The following is a 23,260-nucleotide window of genomic DNA, read 5'->3' on the forward strand; positions in this document are numbered from 1 at the left end:
GTCATCCTCCATAAAGTAGTATATTTATGTGTTTAGATGTGTTAATCAAATACTCTTGTAAAATATGAGACCTTTCAATGAAAGTGAAAACATTCTGCTTTTCATTATCTGCCTAACCTCACCCATCCCCTTTTTCTTTTTTAAACGAGGGAACGTTTTTTACTTACCTATATAAGACAGACCATCCTCCAACATGCAATTGTTTTCTGATAGAATCCTTGAAAAGGTTGTTGTAAATATATGAATTCCATAAGGCGTAGGTAGGTAGTAACTGTCCATCATTAAAATGTCTAAGGACTTCACCTTGCCTGCTATTCTCATGACTCATGTAATTGTTAAAGCCTCATGTCTGAAGCAAAACCCACCAAGCATTTCTATTGTGCACTCTCAGGTGGGCAAACAAATGCTTGCCAAAACACCAACCTATTACCAAGTCAAAGTCTGTATAAGAGCTCTGAGAAAAGCCAGTCCTGTAAACTCAACTATGCAACAGGATCACCACAGTCATACAAAAACAGCTGCAGGTCATGGCCCAGGTCCATCTACACATATTTCTCCTCCCTTCCAAACACAAACTTTCTAACTTAATTTCCACTGAAAGCTTATTACCACTAATAAGTGCGATCATACAGTCCTAGCGCTTGGAAAGGTTTTTAGTAGATTACAAATAGCAATATTTAAGAAGTCTATTTGCAGTGTATTCTCCTATTTACAGAAATTATCTGAATGATTCTGGATTTCATTCTTCTGGAAGAGAAGTGCTACACAAACAGATGGACTACTCTGAATTTTCAACTGCATGGCATGCTAATGATTATACTTTATTACATAACAGTATAATACTGTATACAGGGGATGTTGTTATGTACTGTAAAGAATACCTGGCATACTACTAAAGTTGCACTCCATATTAAGACATGATCACACTAAAAAATAGTGAAATTTCCAGGTTTCACCGCAGATGACGAGAAAACTTACTTGATTAAGTCTGTAGTTTAAACAAAGTTCCAGGAATTTTGCCTCTGCTTAAAATGACAGCAATGTTCCTCCTGTCCGAGAAGGATGAACTGAAAGTGACCTCCCATGTTACCAGTGCAGTTCCCAAATTCCATAATAAACCATTTGAGAGATTCCATTCAGACTCTCATCCATTGCATAACTGAAATTGTTTTCAACTGTTTTCTGTCTGAACTTACTAATATTTCATACTCCCGTATTTTGCATCATCATTGACATTCAGCTGAAATAATTATTCTTCTTCCTTTATATTTATTTATTGATGTGGTTACTGACAGCATTTGTATCCCCTCTTCTCACTGCAGTTTTAACATGCCAAACTCGTAGCGTCTCCTTTCACCTGACCAGCCTGGCCATACCGTGGTGTTTAACACATCCGCTGTCTGCATCTCTCATCTGAACTCATCTTCCTTGCCTAAAGATCATAGTATCATAGAATATCCTGAGTTGGAAATGACCCACACAGATCATCAAGTCCAACTCCTGGCTCCACAAAGGACCACCCAAAAATTACACCTCATGTCTGAGAGCGTTGTCTAAATGCTTCTTGAACTCAGGCAGGCTCAGTGCAGTGACCACGGCCCTGGGGTGCCTGTTCCAGCGTCCTCTCAGTGCAGAACCTTCTCCTAACACCCACCCTGAACCTCCCCTGTCACAACTCCATGGTGTTCCCTTGGGCTCTATCCCTGTCACCAGAGAGAAGAAATCAGGTGCGCCGCTCCCCTCATGAGGGAGCTGCAGGCCGCCATGAGGCCTCCCCTCAGCCTGCTCTGTTGGGGGCTGAACAAACCAAGGGACCTCAGCCGCTCCTCACGCATCTTGCCCTCCAGACCTTTCACCACCTATGTAGCCCTCCTTTGGAGGCTAATAGCTCTGTATCCTTACACTGTGGCGCCCAAAACTGCATGCAGTGCTACAGGTGAGGCTACCAGCCCTTTTGGTACCAGGGCACGCTGGTAGCTCATGTTCAACTTGCCATTAACCAGATCCCTTTCCATGGGGCTGCTCTCCAGCCGTTCATCCCCCAGTCTGGGGGAAGATTTACATGCAGTGTTCCTCATGGATATGCAGGTTTGCTTGTGTCAGGTATCTCTGTTTTTCAGTCACTACACAAAACATCTGAATCTTCCAAGCTTTCATTCGTCTTTCATGCTGGTACTGTACTATCTCTTGACAATGAAGTCTCATGCTGTCCTCCCCCCTTTCCATGGTGTTTCAAGTTCTTATTAGTCCCCATGCTTCAGCACATCAAAGTATCTACCATCAATCTCCCTTCTATTATTCTAATTCTGACTCATCCTGTCCTCTGTGAGATGTTCTGCTAGACAAATGATGTCTCCCAACTTTATTATCAGCAAACTGCACCAGTTAACACTCCTAAGGAAAAGATTAAAGATGATCAGGGCCAACAATGAGCTCCCACTACCAACTTCCCTCTCCTCTTCTATCATATCCTTGCTACAACCATTTTTTAAGGTCTAATCTCCACACTAGCTAAATAAGGAAGCATTTTCCTGTGTCCCATGGCCAGGTGGCTTTCCTGATAGGCACAGAGATGAGGACAAGTCCTACAGCTGTTTCTAGCATGGGTCACTGACAGACCAGATCACAGACAGACTTCAGTGTGTACTGAGATGGCAAAGTATTAACAACTAGTTTTAGAAACTACCACAAGATCATAGACAACGTTTTAAATACTATCTGAAAAGGCAAGAATTATATTAAAAGCATTTTTTTAAAAAACAAATTGTTCCAACTTTGAAAGACACATGGCAGAAGTATTCCATTTTAAAGAAATCTTCAGAAGTAAAGCATTTCTTAAATTTCCTCACTAACCCTGCAAATACAATCCAGTTAATATTAGTCAAGGCTTTGAGTTCCTCCACAATTTACTTCAGCATAATGAATGTAGGTCAAAGTAGCAGTTCTGAATTTAACATTTGATTTAACTTTAAATGTTTAGCTCCACTAGGTAGCATTTTAACAAACTGTTCTTCTTTCATTTCATGTTGAGAACAAAGCTTATAATGACTTTTCTGGTAGTTCATGAAGGTATTATCACCTTACTTTTTTCCCCAGAAATAATGTGCTACTTTTTACTAGGTCAGTGACAGTAAACACGAGTTGTCACCGATGTCAAGTTTTTAATGCATATTAAAGGACTATTAAAAGGTCAGAAATTGCAAAAAAAAAAAAAAAAAAAAAAAATATTGTTTGATCTCAAGTCAAACATTTGAGGATGCTACAAAATGACAGAATAAAGTGTCCTTTTAAAACTATCAATTTTATTTTGTATACCCAAAGCATAAAATAAATGGTGCTTTAAGCTGACACAAATGTCATTAGTAATTGGTTGCACATCACAAAATGACTATGTTTGTTGATACTCTTCTTTTGAAAATCTGGTCAATTCAGGAGAATTAAACTTTTCTTAGCAACTATATGCATCTTTAATCCAAATTCCAGTGAAATAAACCCTACATAAACACAAACACAAATCATATCATTAAAAGTATATTTTATAACACATTCTATACTTATCTAAGATCTGTTTAAGAACATAAAAATATGTAAATAAAAACTGTCTACATATATACATATATATATATATATATAATATGTCAGTTGAACTGAATTCTCAAAATTGCAGCATTTACTGTACCATTACTGAACGTCAGAAGAGATGAGACACAGGAAATGCCTATGCCCATTAATTAACTAATGAAGCTACACTATTTCACAATTCTAATAACAAAATATAGATTAACAACTTACTCTAGTTCACAATATCTCGATACAGTCATTTAACTGCTTTTAAAGGAACAGCATGAGGGCACAACAAATGCTTAAGTGTAAACATAATGAAAGAACACCTGTTTTAATCAGTGACAATAATGAATCACTTAATACACACCTCAAACATGACAGAAACATCCATTTAAAAAAAGAGAATCAAGAGAATAAACACACACAAAACAGGGAGAAGAGGGAAAATGACTCTTGTCATCTTAATCAAAACAATATAATCCTCAAAATATACTCACCAGAAACGTACTATTTGTATCAAATGGAAGTGTCCTATAAAATTAAATAAATAAAACCTACCTAAGAGGTAAAATCTATAATCCGGCACCAGTCCCTAACACTAAGGCCAAAAGAAATATCAGATCTAGTGAACAAAATAATAATGCTTAAATCCTATTTCTGAATCAAGACAGAAATTCCAAATATTCACTGAAAAGTTCCAATCACATTTTTGGTCATGTCAACTAACATTGAATAGAAGTAATCAGAAAAAGGGCTGGGGTGATGGTAAAGGGATTTCTTGAAATCTTTGTAATCTAGATTAAGGTATACTATGGCATTCTTGGCAGACTAAAGTTTTTCCAGGTTAGAACACTTTTAAAATATAGTGTCCATTTAGCCCATGAGAGTATACTAGCACAGCTTTGCCAACTATCAGCAGACAATAATACTTCATTTAAGGATGTAAACCTGCTGTATCGTTAGGGAGAAAATTCAAAGCAATCCACACAAACCTCAAGATGCTGCCAGTGACTTTTGCACTTCACTGATGGATTTGAATCCTAACTCAGATAATCATCATCTTTCCTGCATTCTCAGAAAAACCTCTACGGGCCTACAGAGCTACTACAGAGTAATAAGAAAGTCAAGTTCATGAAAGGAGGCATGACATTATCTTTTTCCTTCTCCAGCAGCAAAGATTTATGATATTTTTATAACCATATTGAGATTTCCAAACATCAGTGCACAAATGCTGCGCATCATGGCAGCTTTGCCTCTCACATGAATTCTCAGTGACTTCTGACAGATGCTACTGCACCTCAAAGTCCTAGATCTAGTGCGAGGTAGTTCTTGCCATTAAGTAAATGAGCTCAAAACAAAAGATTTATGCACTGGCATAGAGTACGACGTAGCACTTTTCAACAACTTTATGACTGGCAAGTAAATTACCCTCTATTCGTTGTGGTTAGAGAAGTCTACCATGTAAGCCCAAACCTTTGATACAGCCCAGACACCAGGAGTTTCACATTCCCAAAAGTTAAATTAGACCTTGTAATGGGTCTAATTTTAACTATTTCAATAAAAAGAGGACTAGGTGTTGGAAATATTCATTTGAACGCTTCATTAACTTAGACTGATTGTGGAACTCTGTCTCCATTGATTGAAACCGGAGAAAGAAATAATGGGAAACTGTGATGTGATCATGTAATTAAACACTGCATAAATAGAGGTAAAAGGGGTGGGTGTTGCTCTAATTCAGCTGGGCAGCTTAAACATGCACATTTCAGCTGCTCAGAAGTCCAATATTATATTTGCCACATTATCAGTTGCATTTGTCAATATAAAAGCTTTCTTTGCAAACATTAAGTAGGTACATGCAACCAAAAAGAAAAATGGATGCATGCTTTCATATAGGGGTCAATTAACAACTCAAAGGAACACCAGAGAACTGGAAGCATATTCTCTTCTCCCTTACTCATCTTATCACAGTTAATTCTTGGTTATCTGAAAGTCACTCTGCCTAAGTATAATTTTTCCCCAAAATTCTGAGTGCTCCTGCAGCATGTAATCAGCAAATAGATGAATATTGCAGAGGAATTCCCATATCAGTATTTCAAACTCTGGTTTTCTCAGGGTCCCCATTAAAAAGCTGTCACCACAGAAGCTGCAGAAATACAAATGACAGGTAAATCCCACTGCTGGTGAAGAAAAAAAAAGGAAAGACACACCATTTCTTCATGCAAAAACATAATCCACAATTAGGTACCCTGATTGTTTTTTATTTTTTTAGAAGCTTCTGGACAGCTTACCTTGATCTTTAGAGCAAACAAGCTTCCCACCATGCCTAGGACATGAAAGTTTAAATAGTTACCCCTAACAAGAAATTATTCTTCAAAACAAGCTCCCCTGCATCCAGCTGAAAAACAGCAAAGACCAATCACTCCTTTTTCCAATGATTCAAAAGATGGTGTTTTCTTGAGCCACTTGTCTTGGCCTACTACCACCTATCACCCACGCATCACTTTGGCCTTTCATTACCTTTAGGGAAGGCTAAGAATAGAAAGAGAACAGTATTGAGCTACATTAGATTATCAGGGCTGGATATTCTCTATACCAATTCAATTATCCCTATTGCTGAAGACTACATGCTGAAGAGATGGGAAAGACCCACTTCTTACATTTGAACATTACATTGCCTCTTGGAAGAGAGAGAAAGGCGTTTCAACAGTTTCCCACACAACTAGCACACATGCATGCAACCTACCACTATTCTAAAGTATTGGCAATGAGTACCAAAAAGTATTCTAAATGTCAATATTAAGAAAGTTACTGTTACAATGGCTTAGGATGTAAAAAGTGTCATTAATATTCAAGGAACTCAAGAAATAGAAGAGGAACAAAAAACATTTATTGTCAACACAACTGTGCAAATGAGAGGAGCAAATGATAGGGGATTGGGGGAGATTTCAACACACTGAAAATGGTTTGGGCTTACTAGTAGTAACTCCTAAAGAGATGGGGGGATAAGCAGAACTGCCTATTTAACATAAATTCTAGATGGGAACTGGTTACACGTATATTCTTCCTGCTCTGCAGGCCTGCACCCTTGCAAAATCTTGCCACAAAGATCAGCCAAGACAAAACGCTGAGCAGCAGCTGAAAAATTCAATTGTGTCTAGTCCCAGAGTTAAAAAAAAAAAAAAAAAAAAAAAAAAAAAAGAGAGAGAAAAAACTGTTCCAAGAAAACAACTTTGAAATATCTGCAATTCCCACTGAAATGACATATCAACTAGGAAAAGCAGGGTTTTTTTCTGTATTGTATCAGTGACGTTGCTTGTCTCATTAGTGCACATTTTAAGCTTTTTCTGTATTCTATAAAGTTGTACATACAATACCAACTGTCTGTCCTATGTTATACAATGCTCAGCAAGACACAGATGCAGTTTTGGTAATAACAAAAAAAAAAAAATTATCAATCACCATAAAAGTAGACACTTTGGAAGGCAAAGGGAGGAGGGGAGGAAATATGGATAATACCACCGGCAATGAAGCATCTGTTTCATAATCTGCGGAAAAGCCAAACTACATTTTGTACTATCCCAGGACTTCAATAAACTGTTTTTGAAAATTAAGGAATATGCCCTTCCTTTAAAAGCAAGAAATTAATTATTGATATAATGATTAATTATGAAAGGTGATATTGATTCTCTCCTGCATACCCGTATTAAATGCAGCACAAATTCCTACCATGCCTGCTCCTTCCAGTCAACAGGTCAAAGAAATAACACCATCCTCCTGGCTACCAAAGCCAGTTTCAGTACAATTAGTACAGATAAGACACTTAGGTCTTGCGAGGGGAAGAAATTTCTAATACCCAAAACCACAAAGAGAACCACAACTGAGAAGAAACTCTCTAATCAGATTTTTTACCGTCTCCTAGAGCTTTAGGCCACACCACCCTCATCAATCAAGAAAACCCATTAAAAAGCCTGCAACAACCAAGATCAGAAAACTGTACTTTTGTTGTGAACAGCTTACTGTGAAAGTACATGTGCTCCTGTAGCAGTCCACACAGGCATCAATAGCTGTCTGAAATGAGCGTTGATTAAAAAGGCAGATGCAAAACTACTCAAATGAGCAACTGCTAATATAGTGAAGCTAAAATTATGGAAAATTAATGATGCTATTCCTTTAAAGAATAAGGGAATTGCTCAAGCAATTATCATTCTTCTAAGGTCAGCTTACTTTTTCCATTTTTTATTGTTTCTTTTTCCCCCTCAAAACTGGTTGTTCCATGTTCACCATGGAAATTCAGCTGTGCATTAATACACGGACATCCTATTATTGCAGTGGCACCCAGAAGCACCGTTATATTTAACGTACTTTAAGTTATTTTCATTAGAAGCCTTGGCAAATTCAAAGTAATTTTTCAGGAACCTTGGCCTTCATTCCTGGAATTACCAGGACAAATCCAACAGGTTGAAATGCCTGCGCCTTGACACTTTAGATCTTGTACAGACACAACCGCTACTGACATCAGAGAAAAAATCCCTGAATAGAACTGCGGGATTTGGCTAATTTTAAGTATAGATGCTTGTTTGGCTGCTTAAGCTTCCTGGACACTCGGCTGTAAAATCCTGTTTTCCAGTGGCTTATAAAGCTTCAGCCATCAAAGCTGCCATTTATCCACGCTGAAGCATCTGCAGCAGGCTGGTTTGTGCCCTCATCAACTTGAGTTTAAGGGACAACTATTCTTAAACATTCAACAAATGAGGCACGCCAAGTACTTTATAGGTAAGCTGTGTCTGAAGCAGGACAGGCCTCACCTCTTCGCAGCCTTCTATCTGTGACTGCACCGAGCATACCTTAATCTCAAAGGAAAATTATATCCATGACTTTCAAGGCTGACTATCACAGGAGAAAACATGACATGTTTGCCCTTGTTGATGTTTCCTAGCAGGAAGTACTGTACCTTCCAGCTAAGAGAAAGCAAATCTGCCCTCAGTATTCTCCATCTAAAGAAGGGAAAGGACCTGGCTGGAATAGAAAGAAACAGCCAATCTTAATTCAGGCTCTTCTCCCATATGCATTATGATACAGTCTTTAATTACATGATCATATATTGTCTACAGGACCTCTGAATAATTCATTCTACAGACTGTACTCTGGGAATGAATCAAGTGAATGCAGTGAACAAGACTATTATCTACAGGACTCCTACCTCATTTGTTGCTCAAGCAGGATGATGAATGAGTCATGGAATTGTAGAGGAAAAAAGACTAGTCTCCTAGCTAATACATTTATTCATTTTAAAAGCTATTTTCTTGTTTGTATTTCTTGAGGGATGGGAAAATTAAGGAAGTGTTTCACTTCTCTGGAATTCTGTTTTATTTATTTACCTAGAACATCATCTCTACTTCCGCAGATTACCTTAAATCTATTAGTCCCTTACTACAGCTAAAATGTGCCCCTCACTACTGAAAGAAACTCAAGAAAGGAGTAGGACTATGGACAGCAGTATGTAGTAAATACCAAGGAAGAGGAGAGAAAAAAAAATCTGGAATAGCAATGCAACAGCAAAATCTTTTAAAAATAAACAAACAAACAAAAAAAACAGCTTGGTTGCCAGAGCATTCTTGTCCCTCACAACCCAGTTAGTGAGGTACAGAATAAATGAAACTGGAGAGACGCATGGCAGCCAGAAAAATGAACCTGTCCTCTCCTTTGTTCAGGAAGACAGTCTGATTGCAATAGCCGCAGATTTGTGCTGCCATCTGTGTTTGAGACATCTTAGTGGATTTCATTAAAAATATCATCTCTGTACTTGAGAAGAAGAACAAAGAGCAAACACACCACTCCTACAGCAGTAGGACTGTATGAAGCAAGGCAATGCTCAGTTGCCAATTAAGACATTAAGTCAGGTGCACAGCAGTACCATGTATTCAAAGCTCTCAGAATCATGTAGTAATAAACTCCTAAACAGGCTGGAAAAAAAAAGTGGAATAAAGCAGTTCTAGTATTTCATATCAAATACGCACATTTCCATACAAATATTATAAACAGTTCTTTTGTGAAGGTCTCAGACATATTTGCCTTTTTCTTCTGAGATCTTGATGTAAGAATGTTTCTTTACCCTCCCATAACCAAGTCCAACAAGGAATTTACATTCTGTCTTTGCTCCTTCTCATTACTGCTCTGCTGATCCTTTAGAAGAAATGGCTTTCAGGGTTTATTTCTTCTTCTCTTTTTTCTACAGCCTAAATCAGAAGCTTCCTCTGCTTTCAATTTAGCTCCCCTTCCTGCCACAAGAAAATTAATAGAAAAGCAGACCAAATGCCCAGGAGAAATTGTTGAACAAGTGGCATCTGAGCTGTAGAAAGAATTTCAAAAGCAACTCTCTCTGTCTGACTCCCTCTCATTTGAAAACTGCCTACAAGCCCTAGGGATGGATTAAAGCTAAGTATGGCCTGGATAATCTACAAATGCGGGGCCCCAGTTGTAAGGAGAAGGATGGCAGCAAAATAGTTGGGAGTATGGTTATTCCTAGAAACCAGAGGGCCTCTTTTGGAATGCACAGCCAGGATCAACCAAACTATTCAAGCCTGCCTTAATCCACGGCTGGTGAGCTCAGAAGCTGCAGCCCCCAGCTGTGCTTCTCTGATGGTCCAGGTGGTTTCAAGTGGGGGAAAATGGCTTAAAAGTGAAATAAAAAACAATCAGCAGCATTAGGCATCTCTTGATTGCGACTTTTTAGTAGAAACTGAAAGTTAAAAGTGGTCAGACCACCACAGAGGCATAGCAAGCAGCTAAAGAAGCTACACGAGAGAAAGGAGGTTTCTTAATAAGATGAACACAGGTGGCAAAGACAGACTTGAAATCAGACATCTATTTCTTTTGAAATCTACTTTTGACTGCTGCACTCAGTGTTCCCCAGGTGGCTGGGACACTTTCAATAGTGTTTCTATTAGGAAAAGAGCTACAGTAGATCAGTAGCACCAGTTCCCAATTTAGTATTTTTCCTTTCTCTGACAACAGCAAGCCAATGCCGTTGTGGACAAAGCACTTTAACAAATCATTGGTGAGTGAAGAGCAATGAGAGCTGCTCTCCTGAAGAAAAAGCAATGTGTACCTCAAGACAACTATATATTCCCTTTAAAAGTTTTGGGTTGTTTGCTTTTATAGAATTTCTCTTCCTTATTCTCAGTCTACACTAACCTGCACATATTGATCAGACTTAAGCAAGGGGAGCAATCTGATGATGAAATCATCTTTATTTAATAATGGCATCTGATCCATAACATAGTATGAGAAACAATGTCTGTTTTCTGCTGAAAGAAACCATGTATCCTGTTTGCACGATCTCTGTCCAAATTCAAATGCCAACGCAGAAGTCTGTGTATTGACCAACAGCGTACAGATCCTGGCATGTAAATAAATTAATTTCATCAAACTGGCAAAAAACATGATATGCTTTCATGTCCCTGCGTCTGTGAACCAACTCATAACAAACAAATAGTTGGTATGCAGAGGCTGTGGAGGCAGGAAGAGAAGAGACATTTAATAACTACGATGTACCCCAACTTTCCATGTCATTACCAGAGTAGATGATTTTATGAACTACAACTACTGCCAGTAACTGCTACACTTGAGAAATAAATAAACAAAGCACTGGTATCAGACAACAAATGCTAATAAAGCCGACAACTAAATTAGACACTATGTGTCATGACACAGGGGGCAGAAGTTAAATACTGTACAAGGACTAATAACTAATAAACGTTTCCTTGTTATCAGACAACTTTCTTTTTTAAAAAAAATTACTAAATTAACTGAAACTTAACTAACTGTTTTTTTCCAACTCTAAGATACATTAAAAGAGAAAGAAAAATAGATGAAGTGGCCTGGATCTATATCCAAAAGCCTGTTTGGTTTTTCGACTGTACTAGCTGGCCAAATAACAGGAACTACCTCTCTCATAACCTACTTTTTATTATCCCCACATTATCAGAGCTTCAAAGTTGAGAAAATAAGTGTTTTAAAGGCCTTAACTAAAGTGATTTGTCAAACATTCTAGATACACAGTAGTTTGAAAAAGAGAGTTGAAAAAGGTACTGACAAATAATGGTGATAATCTTGAACGTACACAATCACTTTACACTTCATTCCACCTGTGAATTGTTGTTCAGAACCATTTCTGTCAAAACAGTTACTCAGGTTCTTCAGGACTTGTTCTTAAACCAATGTTTTGGCATTCTCATAATCTTATTTTAGTACATCTGCACAGCAATGAAAGTCAAGATATTGCAAATCATTTTGCCTTAAAATATCTGAATTAAACCTCAATTAAGGATGTAGAAACATCTGATTTTTGTATCTGCAGTGACATCTAGTGTTAAAAAAACAAAACTGCATTTTAACAGGCTTCTAGAGGAACAGAAGCTCTTATCTGTGTGATTTCCGAATGACAAAGGCAGACATGAAACATTAACATCAGCTCTTTTAAATCTTTCTTAATATCATCTTCTTCACAACATTCACAAGCCTGCTGAAGGGAATATTAGGCATAATATAAGAGGCTATTTAACACAAGTGTGCATTCATGCCTTTCCATACAAATCCAGTTTTAAAAAAACATATAAACTCAGTTTGATAAATGTACATACATTATGCAACTGTTGAGCAGAGCGGTTGCCCTGACAAAACCACCAACCTTCAGATTAGTTGGTATTCTATTTATTCTGTCAACTTTTCAAAAAAAGGAAACAAATCCAGGAATAACATCTGACTTAAATTCTTCCTGCCAGTGATCTTGAAACCTCGTCCTTTAAAAGCTCAAGCAGGAGACATAACTTCTAAAGTAGGAAACAAAAACTGCAAGCATGCAAAGAGTCTTGTATAACTTCTATTTGTCATCTGTATTATAAAGTAACAAAATTTGTTTGAAAGAAAATACAGATTTAAGTCTCATTAAAAGTATACAGCTATGCTTTAGACACAGCCAACACCACACATTCTAACCAAAATGCAACACCAACATGTCTAACTAGCAACAATTTTACAAAAATGATTCACCAACTGAAATGTGAAAAATCCTTAGAAAAAAGTGGTATTCCTGCCAAACATACAAATAAACACATATGCCAAAGCTGAAAATGAACAGTTTAAACACGGTATCATGCATACATTTTGTATATAAACGCACACCATTCCTCTAACTCATTTTTTTTTTTTTCATTGACCTATAAATACAACCATTTTAGGACCCGTGTTTCAAAGGCACACATCCAAGAAGACTTGAAGAGTTGCACATACTTTTCAAGGGCAGGACTGAAGTATATACTGGTGTCTTTTGGAAAAACTTCCATAATATATGATTTTCCAATACCCAATGGTAAAACAATTAAAGGTGATAGAAATGATTGTAAGTATCACATTGTGGCTTTTGTCAGATAATTTTCATATATACATATATGTACAATGAATATGTTATTCATTATGTATTCAGTTATTCATTAGTGATCTAGGACAACTAGATTATGCATTAGGGTCCTAATGCTCTAGTACCAACAAGATTTTATTGATTGCTAAAAGTATTGAATAGGGGAAGTGTCACAACCACTGAAATATGTCATGAGTCATGAACTACCATTAATTCATGATGTTAACGTACTTAAAAAAAAATATAATAATCTAGAGTTTGTTCTTCAAAAACCCAACAGTCTGCACAAGTTCTCTACTCTACAGTCAGAGTGGATTTAGTAGACAGGAGGATTTTATGTTGAAGTCGCAGATAATTAATTGAAAGCACTTTTCACCTGAGGATTGAGCATGTTAAAACGGTTAAGAAAGTCCTTCAATCGGTATTTTATCCCTGCTTGCTGCCTGTCTTGTTATAATAGTCACTACACAGAATGATGCAGGTGAGAAAGATGTCAATGAGGATAAAGATGAGCAGACCTGTTAAGTCAGAACAGACAAGATTTAGGTTAACATGACTGAATTGCTAAAGCGAGTAAAGCACAGAAATAAGCTATGAAGTTAGCAGAGGCCAATTCAAGAAGCACAATGAAGAGAAGGAAAGAATGGAGAAAACAAATGCTCAAAGGGCAAAGTACTGGGGAAGAACATGAAACATGTGAGAAGAAGAAAAGGACCCAAAATAGTCAAGGACCAAAACAGTCAAAGTTTATATATAAACTAACAAAAAGGCATAAAACAGGAAACTGTGATATATGTCTAGCCTTATATGCAAGAGAATTGAGATAAATGTTCTTAAATACCATTTGACAAGTGAGGGTTAAAAATAAAAAACACTATCTGAAAGTGCAAATAGCTGCCGAGTAATGCAGAATTTCTATAGAACACAACAGACTACTCCTGACAGAGTTCACTCCAGTATACAAGCCAGCATGGAAAGGAAATAATTAAAATCAAAATCTATTAGCTTCTGCCACCCTAATCCATACCTTACACAGAGCAGCATAATTACTTTCAGTTTTGGTTTCCTGATGCCTTTGCTGGATGTAGCCAAGATTCATAAAGAAAATAAATTCCTGTTTAGATAAATGTCTACTAGAATAAGTGTTTAGTATTAGCCTGCATTTATTCATAATGGCAATTTGAGTGAGTTTTTCACCTCACTCAAAAAAGGCGTATGTAGCTAAAACAAATAATAATTTAAAAAAAACAGTAAATATTAATGCTTACAAATGGACACAATTAGCAACAGTTTTCTTCCCTAGGTAGGAAAAACAATTGTTTTTGTAGGAAAAACAAGAGTACATAAAAATGTACTAATAACTGATACTCAACCAAAGGGCACAAAAAAGAAGAGGATCAAATAGACAGTGCTCAATAACATATTTATACAATGTGGTAAAGGACGGCAGCAGAATTAGTGTTATTGATTAAAGTGAGGCTATGTCACTAAATCCAACCAGACAAAGCCAGAAGAAGCAGCTACTAGTTAAACTATTGATCATGAGAATTAGACACACACAGAAAAAAGAAAAAAAAGGCGTCTATCCTCTCATAGACTCTGGGAAGACTCTGCATCCTTTGACATCAGTTGAGCGCTCCTACACAAAGCTAATGACATGATTAGAATCAAACAACAATATAATGAAATAAAATGCAACTAAATCCACTTAAAACGCATGCATGCACACACAAAAGAGCATCTGAATACCTTAACACTAGGTAAGAATGGCATACATCAAAGAAGGAAAACACTAGAAGTATTAAACCAATTTCTATACAAACAGTAAGAGGGAGAAGAAATTTAAAAGACAGTTGGAAGAAAACAGCGGAGAATTATATAAAGGAGTGCACATTTAAAAATTTAATATAAAAGCTGGTAAAGGTTACAAATAGAAATTGGAACATGCACAGAACAAAAAAAATAAGACGCCAGTAAAAGAAAAATATAAGAATGACAATACATGCAGTCAAATATAGCTGCCACACCACACAAGAAGTTTTGTACCAATTAAAGTCTCAAAGAAAGAAATCAAAAGTTGGATAGGCTACCTTAACATCTTAGAAATGATCCAAAGAAATTATAGACCCCAGGACTGATCTTTAACAGAACAATGCAAAAAGGACTAAGCTAAGGGAAAGAAGTTTTTCTTCCCTCCTCCTCTTTCACACGGATGTGCATCGAAGAAGGTTAATGGAAGTAAAATTCAGAGAAAGACTCAGTGAGAGTGAGATGAAAGCAAAATCCTAAAGTTAAACAAGTGTTGAGGTTGCAAGACACCTGAAGACAGAGAAGCGATGCAAAGCAGTACTGTCTTGTAAAGTGCAATTCTTTTGACAGCTGATGACATCTGAGGAAATAACCCAAAGCCTACAGGCTTTAAATCAAACACTATCACTTCTGTTTACCATGCGGTATTTTACCCAATGCTAACCATCACTCTACCTATTTATGAGGTATTAGAATATCCTCCCTTTTATTAAATAGAGGGATAGAGGACAGAATCTACTGCTAGGTTAGTCAGGTTAGAGTATCATGCTATACTATAGTGAGGAGGTCAAGTATGGAAGTAAACACCACCACTGGAAACAATGCTTGTCCCTTTAGACAGAAGTCCAAGCAGCTGCCATGCTGGAGTAAAGGATAATTCATATGAATTAGCATAGATTTAAACCCCTTTTTAAACTCATTTTAAAACATATGCAGTATCTTCATCTTTGCATTATGATAGCGGGAGGATTTTGGCTTTAGATGTGATTTGGCAGTAGTTCAGACTCCATATGAACCCAGACAATCTCCCTACAAAGAAAGGGCTTCTTCCAAATGCATGGAAGAAAGAGCACACTATCACTGCTACCACCGCCAGTCCAAGACAAGTTCATTCTGGCAGTGGTACATATGAAGGATTATAAACGATGTTCAGAGCTGATAACAGCACTCAAGTCACACAGACTTGGCACCAAACTCTGGATTGGTAACACCTCCAGACGGAATGGTTCAATGTCCTCAACGTGAAGATGCACCCTGCCATGGAAACCCTAAGTTCGGGTGAACTACATCGAGACAAAACATCAAAAGGGGAATAAGCATGTTAAAAGCTACAAGCAGAAATAATGAATGATACCTGGATGTTTATCTCAGCTGCACACATGGAACTGTACTGACTGAAGTACTTCAGCTTTAAGTTGTCGGATACTTTTTAATCAAAAATTTGCCTTCACATGGTATTCTCTCTTTCTCAGTGTTTCCCATCTGAACAGTTTTCCATTCTGAATGTTCTGCATTTTCAAGGTAGCATTTAGTTGTTGCTGATATAGTTTAAGACAAGGTTCAAGTAATTCTGAAGAGCGATCAAGTTGGTTAAATTTTTTGAACCTTTGAACCATCACAAAGAGATTAGAAAAGAACGAACTCAACATTCGAGTCTGCCATAGTGCGCTGCAGGAAGAACATATTAAAGACTTGAACATTTCCACTGAACAGCAACGAACAAGCCTCATCTGCTCAAGCACAGCTCAGACAATCTTCCAATAAATGGAACTCAAATAGAACTGCCATTTAACCAAGCCCAAATCGCACAGACAAGGAACAACACACAGGCAAGAAATTACCAGACTCCTCCACACAGTCAGCATCAATGTCCTACATACCATACTTATTTACTTAGGGAGAAGAAGGTAACGAGAAACAAGTTTTAAACACAAACGTGATATACTAAAGATCTTAATGAAGAATATTCTGAATGTAACTGGATTATGGCATGGAAAGTTGCAGCTGTGACAGTGCTGATGGGGGCACATGAAGACAATCCCATTTCTAAAAGTGCACCAAGACCTTCTAGTTTCATAAACCCGAGGTATGACCCGTGCATGTGAGAGGTGGTATATGAACGAAGAAACAAAAAAGCCAGTGAAGTTAAAGGAGTCTATTACAAGAAACACCACTGCTTTCTCTAGTTTTAAATCTGCTTTCCTGCTATTCAGCTTGGCAAAGTTCCAAAAAGCTCTTTCCCACTCATATGCTGGCAGGGATCTCAAGAATTGTTAAACAAGAAGCAAATAAAAATACAGATAGCTTCAGTAAAATGGTGCAAAATAAAGCAGTAAAAACAAGGAAGCTTTTGCAGGTTTTCAGTTTTTCAGGGCCAAGAAAGTTTCATCAAATGCCTTTAACTCAAAAGTGAAATATAAGCTATATTTATATGCTAAAATATCGGCACATAAAAGTGCAAAATACAGAAGCTGCGTGAATTAAACTAACAAAAGCTCAGTACCAGAAGAGCAGAATTACAGCTTCTTGGATTTTAAGTCCTTTATGTTCAACTATTTAATAAACACGGCTTTTCCTTGTTTATTTGAATTGCTCAATTAATTCCTCTTACAATCCTGTAATTTCTGTGGAATAATCAGCGCATTTCCAACATTATGGTATAAAGATTTTCCACATGCTACCTACATCACGTTGACTTCGTAACTGAACAACTTCAATTCAAAAATTCTCCATGTAACAATGAACTCTCCAATCTAAACCTGAGTAAAGAGAGGATTAACAAAGTTCTATATAGATGTATATCCGTAAAGATGCTTCAAAATAACAAAACAGAGGAATAATGTAAAACTGGACCCAAAACATCTCTGAGGGATATGCAAATGGTAATTCCCAGTTCAGTATCTGGACAGACATTAAACAGTCCATTCTGCCATGCCATCTGCTAGGCAGTTACCAGCCCTGCTCTGTTCTCTAGGCTATCTGTGCTTTATTTTTAAGCATGGAGTCATTTGACTTACTTGGAAGTCAGATAAAAGACATGGAGGTAAACAAAAAATAAACTAACAATTAAAAAGTGATATACAGCAAAAATCAACTCCAAAAACAAGTCTCAGGTCAACGATAGGGGGAATTAAAAAAAATACTCCCATATGCGTGCTTGAATTGCACTCTGAACAAGCATATGCACAGCATATACAGCAAGGCATGAAAGCTTAAGGTTTATTTTTCCGTATTTTTATTTAACAGAACAAATAAAACATTTGGCAAAGAAGCTGGTGAATGTTGTGGAAAAAGACACTATGGGATTCGTTACTCTGTGTGCATACATGTACAGAATCATGAAGTAGCTCATTAAAATATCACCTCAGAATATCACTTTCATCAAGAGCCAAACACCAACATAAAAACTTACCAATACAATCAGACTGTACAGAGGCAAAGATATACACAGAGAACACAAGAGTCTCAGTCTGTATCATGCAAAAACACAGTATGGAAGTCATCAAGTTGCCCTCTCAGATCTATACTAAATCTACAAAATGCAAGAGAGCGCTGCATGGATTTAACTGCTCCAGAAGTAGCCTGGAGTCATATAAAGAGTGCAGGCAAGCCAGCTTATGTGAATCACTTGCAAAAATCCCTGTCCTTGTAGACTCCACAGCACACTTAGCTCAGATGCATCTGTTTTGTTTGATGGAGACCTACTGGAGGATATTCAACTGCAGAAGTCCCACTGAAAGTTTTTCTTCAACTTTACATGCTCCTTCTGACTGAAACAAATCTGAAGGCCAATGCAAAAATCTGTATCCACACGCACTGCCTTCCTGAGATACCCAGTGTAGCCTAAAAGGTGATTATTCGCAGGTCTTGATACAACACAAACACCAAGGGGATCCACTTGCCTTTGCGATGGAACCATTCAGTATTTTAAAGATTTGTAATAAACTGTTTTATACTGAAAAAAGCAGAGAGTTGTGCTTTTTATTAATATTATGTACAGTCTAATTCGCAAATACCACCCCTTGCCTGAATCTTTGCTCTTGGAAGTTCTCAAGAAAGAAAGAAAAAAAAAATAAGTGAAAAGGCTGAGAAAGTTCTGTGTTATTAAAAAAAGCCAAAGAAGGTGACTTAGCACAGGAATCCCCCTCCCCCTTTTTTTTTTTAAATAAGGAAAAAACTGTAAGATTAGTTCAAATGCCAGGTTGAAAAAGGATGTATTTGCCTTACTTTCAAAATATTTTGGGTTTCATTCCACTTGTTGGTCCATTCTTTGGTCAGTTCTTGTACCTATAAAAGAAAACAAATATTTGAAAAATCACATCCTTTCCCAAGTTCTTGATAATGAATTCTTACACAAGTATTAAAAATTTGAGAAATTCATTGCCAAGTTTAATACTTAAATATTTAAAAGAGAACTACTACTCCTGCATTAAGTGACCATACAATTTTTCTCTCTCAAAAAGGAAAACTATAAGGCTCTTCTTTATAATGTAAAATGAAACAAAAGACAGGGATAGCCACTTCAAATAATGATAGGTATTTTCAAAGAAATTGAATAATTTCAAAAATTGCCTAGTCAGTCCTGAAAATTACTGCAGAATGGTTCCTTAACTATGACGGGAAGACAGCTTCTTTCCTACATCTCAGCTAGGCATGTTCTGGCTCAAACAGCCTTGTGAATGAGAGGAAGAAGCAGACAGACAGCGTTCAGGAGGGAATGAAAGCAAAGTTTGCTGCAACGGAAAAGTCACACACTCGGAGGAAATCAGCACTGAAGTGAGGACCTGCTCGCAAAGGTGGGCAAAATGTGTATCAATGCTTGTGTTGCCCTGCTGTTTCTGCTCACCAGGCTGCCCAACTCATAGCTTATATCCACCAGTAAAGGCTCTTTGCATTTCAAAGCCCTTCCGAATTTTTAGAAGGCGCTGTATAGAAGGTGCTTCAGGCAGATCAGCCTCAAAGCTCTGGCTGACTTGGAATCATACTCATATTAAATTGATGTGTGTGCATGTTTGTATACATACATATATAAATATATATGGATATATACACACACACGCATGCATACACACACTTCCATTTCCTGAAATCACCAGATTTCCACGTAGGAATATATAGACTTTTGAAAATGTACACCAGCCTTTTTTATAGTTGAATTCACTTCAGCATGCAGAACGCTGAAAAACACAATGGCTAAGTCCCTTTAATACTTTATATTTAAATCCACTGGGGGAAAAAATGGTCTTTAGCTCTTCCTCGAAACTACTCTCCATTTGTAGCCTATAGCCTACCACCACTTTGCATTTCAAGTGCAAATTGATCAACTGAAGAAATTTATCTCATTTCTACTTACATTTCAAAATTTCAACAGAGAAAAAGTAACACGTTTTTCAGTGCATTATTAGTGCTGGTAATCAGAATGTTAAAACAGAACAGTAACAACCGAAACGAAAAATATGAAGAATGTCCATCGTGAGTCTTATTACCATGCCAGAGCAATTTTTATGCAACAGAATGTTATTCAAAATTGTCCTTATATAAGGACAAATCAATTCGTTAAAGAAAGCCACCATATATTTATCAGATCGTTTAAATATGGTGATAAAATCTGTAGATCTGTATAAACAAATTAATTATTGCACTCAATTATAAAAAAGCTATAAACACTGCAATATTTACTAAGATTTTTCAGTAATCGTGGCTGTAGTAATTGCATTAAATAGTAATCACATAACCTTCTAATGAGGTTGACAAAAGATAAAATATGCTCAATATACTTTCCATGCAGAGGCCCAACACTTATGAGCAGGACATGCAGTGATTACTGTCAGGGCATGAATAACATTCTAATTAGCATATATCCAGCAGTTCATATTGCTCACTGCTCTTAGATAAAAGCTTTGTGTTTGTGCACAAAATAAAAGCATATTACATTAGTAACACTACCAGCAATTTTTCTGGTTCAGCTGAAAACATTTTTAATGCCTCGTATTAATATGAAAAAAATATTTACAACTTGAAGGCTCCTATCACTGCTTTGTAGGTTTTACTTGAAGTATTGAATGCACCACAATATGGATTCCTGAATATATTACAGAGTTGCAAAATACATTCCTAAAAGAAACTTGGCTTATGAAGAAGCCTGAAGTCTGCTTTGTAGCTATGGTTCACACTAATACACGTTGTACATTTTCATCAAGAAGTTTGTTTTTGAAGAATCGTTTCACAGAAAAGTACTTCGACATTTCTTCAAAATTGGCATTACCAACTAGAATCCCAAGAAGTGCAAACAGATACTATACCACCAATTACTTCAGTCAAAACAAGATTCTCAGAAAGCAGTGCATTGATTCTCTAATTGTAAAGGTCTGAGCAGCACCAGTGAAAGCCTTACAATTTAACCCTGCTAAGAAACCCCTATTTTTTCTGAGGCTTCTGAATCTATATATTGGTTAGCATGTTGTTGACAATACTCAAAAGTAAATATGCCAGTAAATTATTTTGCAATATGCCACGTAGCTGAATGATTCCAAATTATTTCCTCCCTCTTTTTCCAAACTGTGTAATACTTTTCGTGGTTTTTTTTGTTTGTTTTTTAAACGGTTTATAGTAGCTTTAAGAACAGTCGAATAGACAGAAAAGAATTAACACAAAAAGACAAAATAAAGAGGGAATGATTGCAAATTCAAGAAATCTGAGTACCATTACATTTATATTATTTTGCACCCTATCAATAAATCTCAACTGTCTGGGAATTCTTTCCAGCTTCTGCACTGGGCTGGATTATTATAGGGGCACACCTGAAGTACATCCACCCAGATCTTAGACTCCCCCAGAAAGACAGTTAATTAGAAACTGAACATATTTGTACATGTCCATTCCAGACTTAAAGACTGAAACTTTCCAGAAAACCTAACCTGCAATATAAATTATTGATTACTTGAAAGCATGAGCAAGTTGGCCATTTCCCTGGAAAATATTTACTGTATTGTCTAGGCACTGAATGTTTTGTCCGTCTGATTTAGTAGTATAAAGCAGTCAGTTTTCCCTCTCTGTTCTACCGCCAAACACACTTTCTTTTTAATAAAAGAGGGCAAGCTGGCCAGGGAACGAATATTTTCATTACTTTAGGAGAGCCATAATATAAATATCCAAGACACATAACTTGTTCTTAGTTGTAATCTGTTATCTTACCTTCTAAGACAAGAAGATACAAGTTAATGTATAATTAAAAAAAAAAAAGTAAAACTAGGAAATGCTGGTTGGTGGGCGAAAATTAAGTCACGTTATTAAAAAAAATGAAAATGACTATAATTTGCATCAAGAATACTTTTTTGTTTTTTCAAACTGATTTATGAAATAACTCACCCTTGCTTCATTCTGCTGAAGCTTTTCCTCCATACTTAAAGCTGTCGGAGAATCTAAGAGAGCGATCTAAAATCATAAAAAACACACAGTATCAAGTTAGAAAAACAACAAAAAATGGTGAGAATTTTCTGGCAGTATCAAATGAAAGAAATGCATTTGATCAACTTCTTTCATTATTTAAGATGTAATATTGTGAGCTCCAATGTATACCATTTTACCTTAAAATACTATAAACAGAGTAATCAAAGTGTTGTCAAAGCAGATATTCTGAATACAAATCACCTGTTTAGGTGTACTGTTTTCATTCACTATGTATACATATTGTCACACACATGCACACAGAAACCAGACACAAGTTTATAACAGGTAATTCCTGACGTTTAAAGCTATATTCCTGTTAAACATGAAAATTTATGATGTATCAACATTTGATGACTTTGCTATAAAAAATATCTTACTGCTTATCTTTTATTAAAAAAATATATAAAGATAACTGGCCTTAGAAAAGGAAAATTACTATACAACACGCACAAGCAATACTCATTGTTATATGACCTCCCACACTGAATCCAGCACTGTATTTGGGTACCAGTATCTTCAGTGATCTACAGAAGCATTTGCAATACAGTACTCTGGGAATATAAAGGAAGATTACAGAAGAAATTATACAGGTTTTTATATTCTGTTGTGCATACATAACACCACTTTGCTTTTTACCAAGCATCACAAATTCAATTAACTTAAGCAAGTTCTCTGCTGTGCCCAACACAACCATCTATCACATCCTACAACTGAACTAGATTTACTTTGTGATATCCTCTGTGTTACAGCTTGGAACTAGGTCAAAGCATTAGATCTTCAAAGAGGTCTATGTTATATCTACTTCAACTCTAACACAACTTATTTCGAAAATAAAAGTGATCAGACAATCCAGGGAAGAAAAATTCATTTTCCCCTCCTAAAGAATACAAAAGAAATACAAAAGTAGAACAGTAATTCAAACCGATGAAGAGCTTTCTAATTGTCTGTAACAAAACAAAGCTCTCAGCTTCAATCATCTACAATACCTATTACTGTTTCATACTGTGGTCCCATCCCCTT

General features: G+C 36.6%; 1 protein-coding gene across 10 annotated transcripts in view; it reads right to left on the minus strand.

Moving 5' to 3' along the window:
- Positions 1 to 23,260, minus strand: part of KIF16B (kinesin family member 16B) — a 138,553-nt gene that overhangs the window by 83,964 nt on the left and 31,329 nt on the right. For all 10 annotated transcript variants that reach the window (XM_082756867.1, XM_082756865.1, XM_082756863.1 and 7 more), the window contains exons 11-12: positions 22,160 to 22,225; positions 19,019 to 19,078 (exon numbers count right to left, since the gene is read on the minus strand). In XM_082756867.1, coding sequence (XP_082612993.1) covers positions 19,019 to 19,078; positions 22,160 to 22,225 — 126 coding nt within the window. The remainder of the gene's footprint in view (positions 1 to 19,018; positions 19,079 to 22,159; positions 22,226 to 23,260) is intronic.

The sequence above is a fragment of the Aythya marila genome (assembly GCF_965140915.1).
Source record: "Aythya marila genome assembly, chromosome: 3".
In the NCBI taxonomy this organism is placed as follows: domain Eukaryota; kingdom Metazoa; phylum Chordata; class Aves; order Anseriformes; family Anatidae; genus Aythya; species Aythya marila.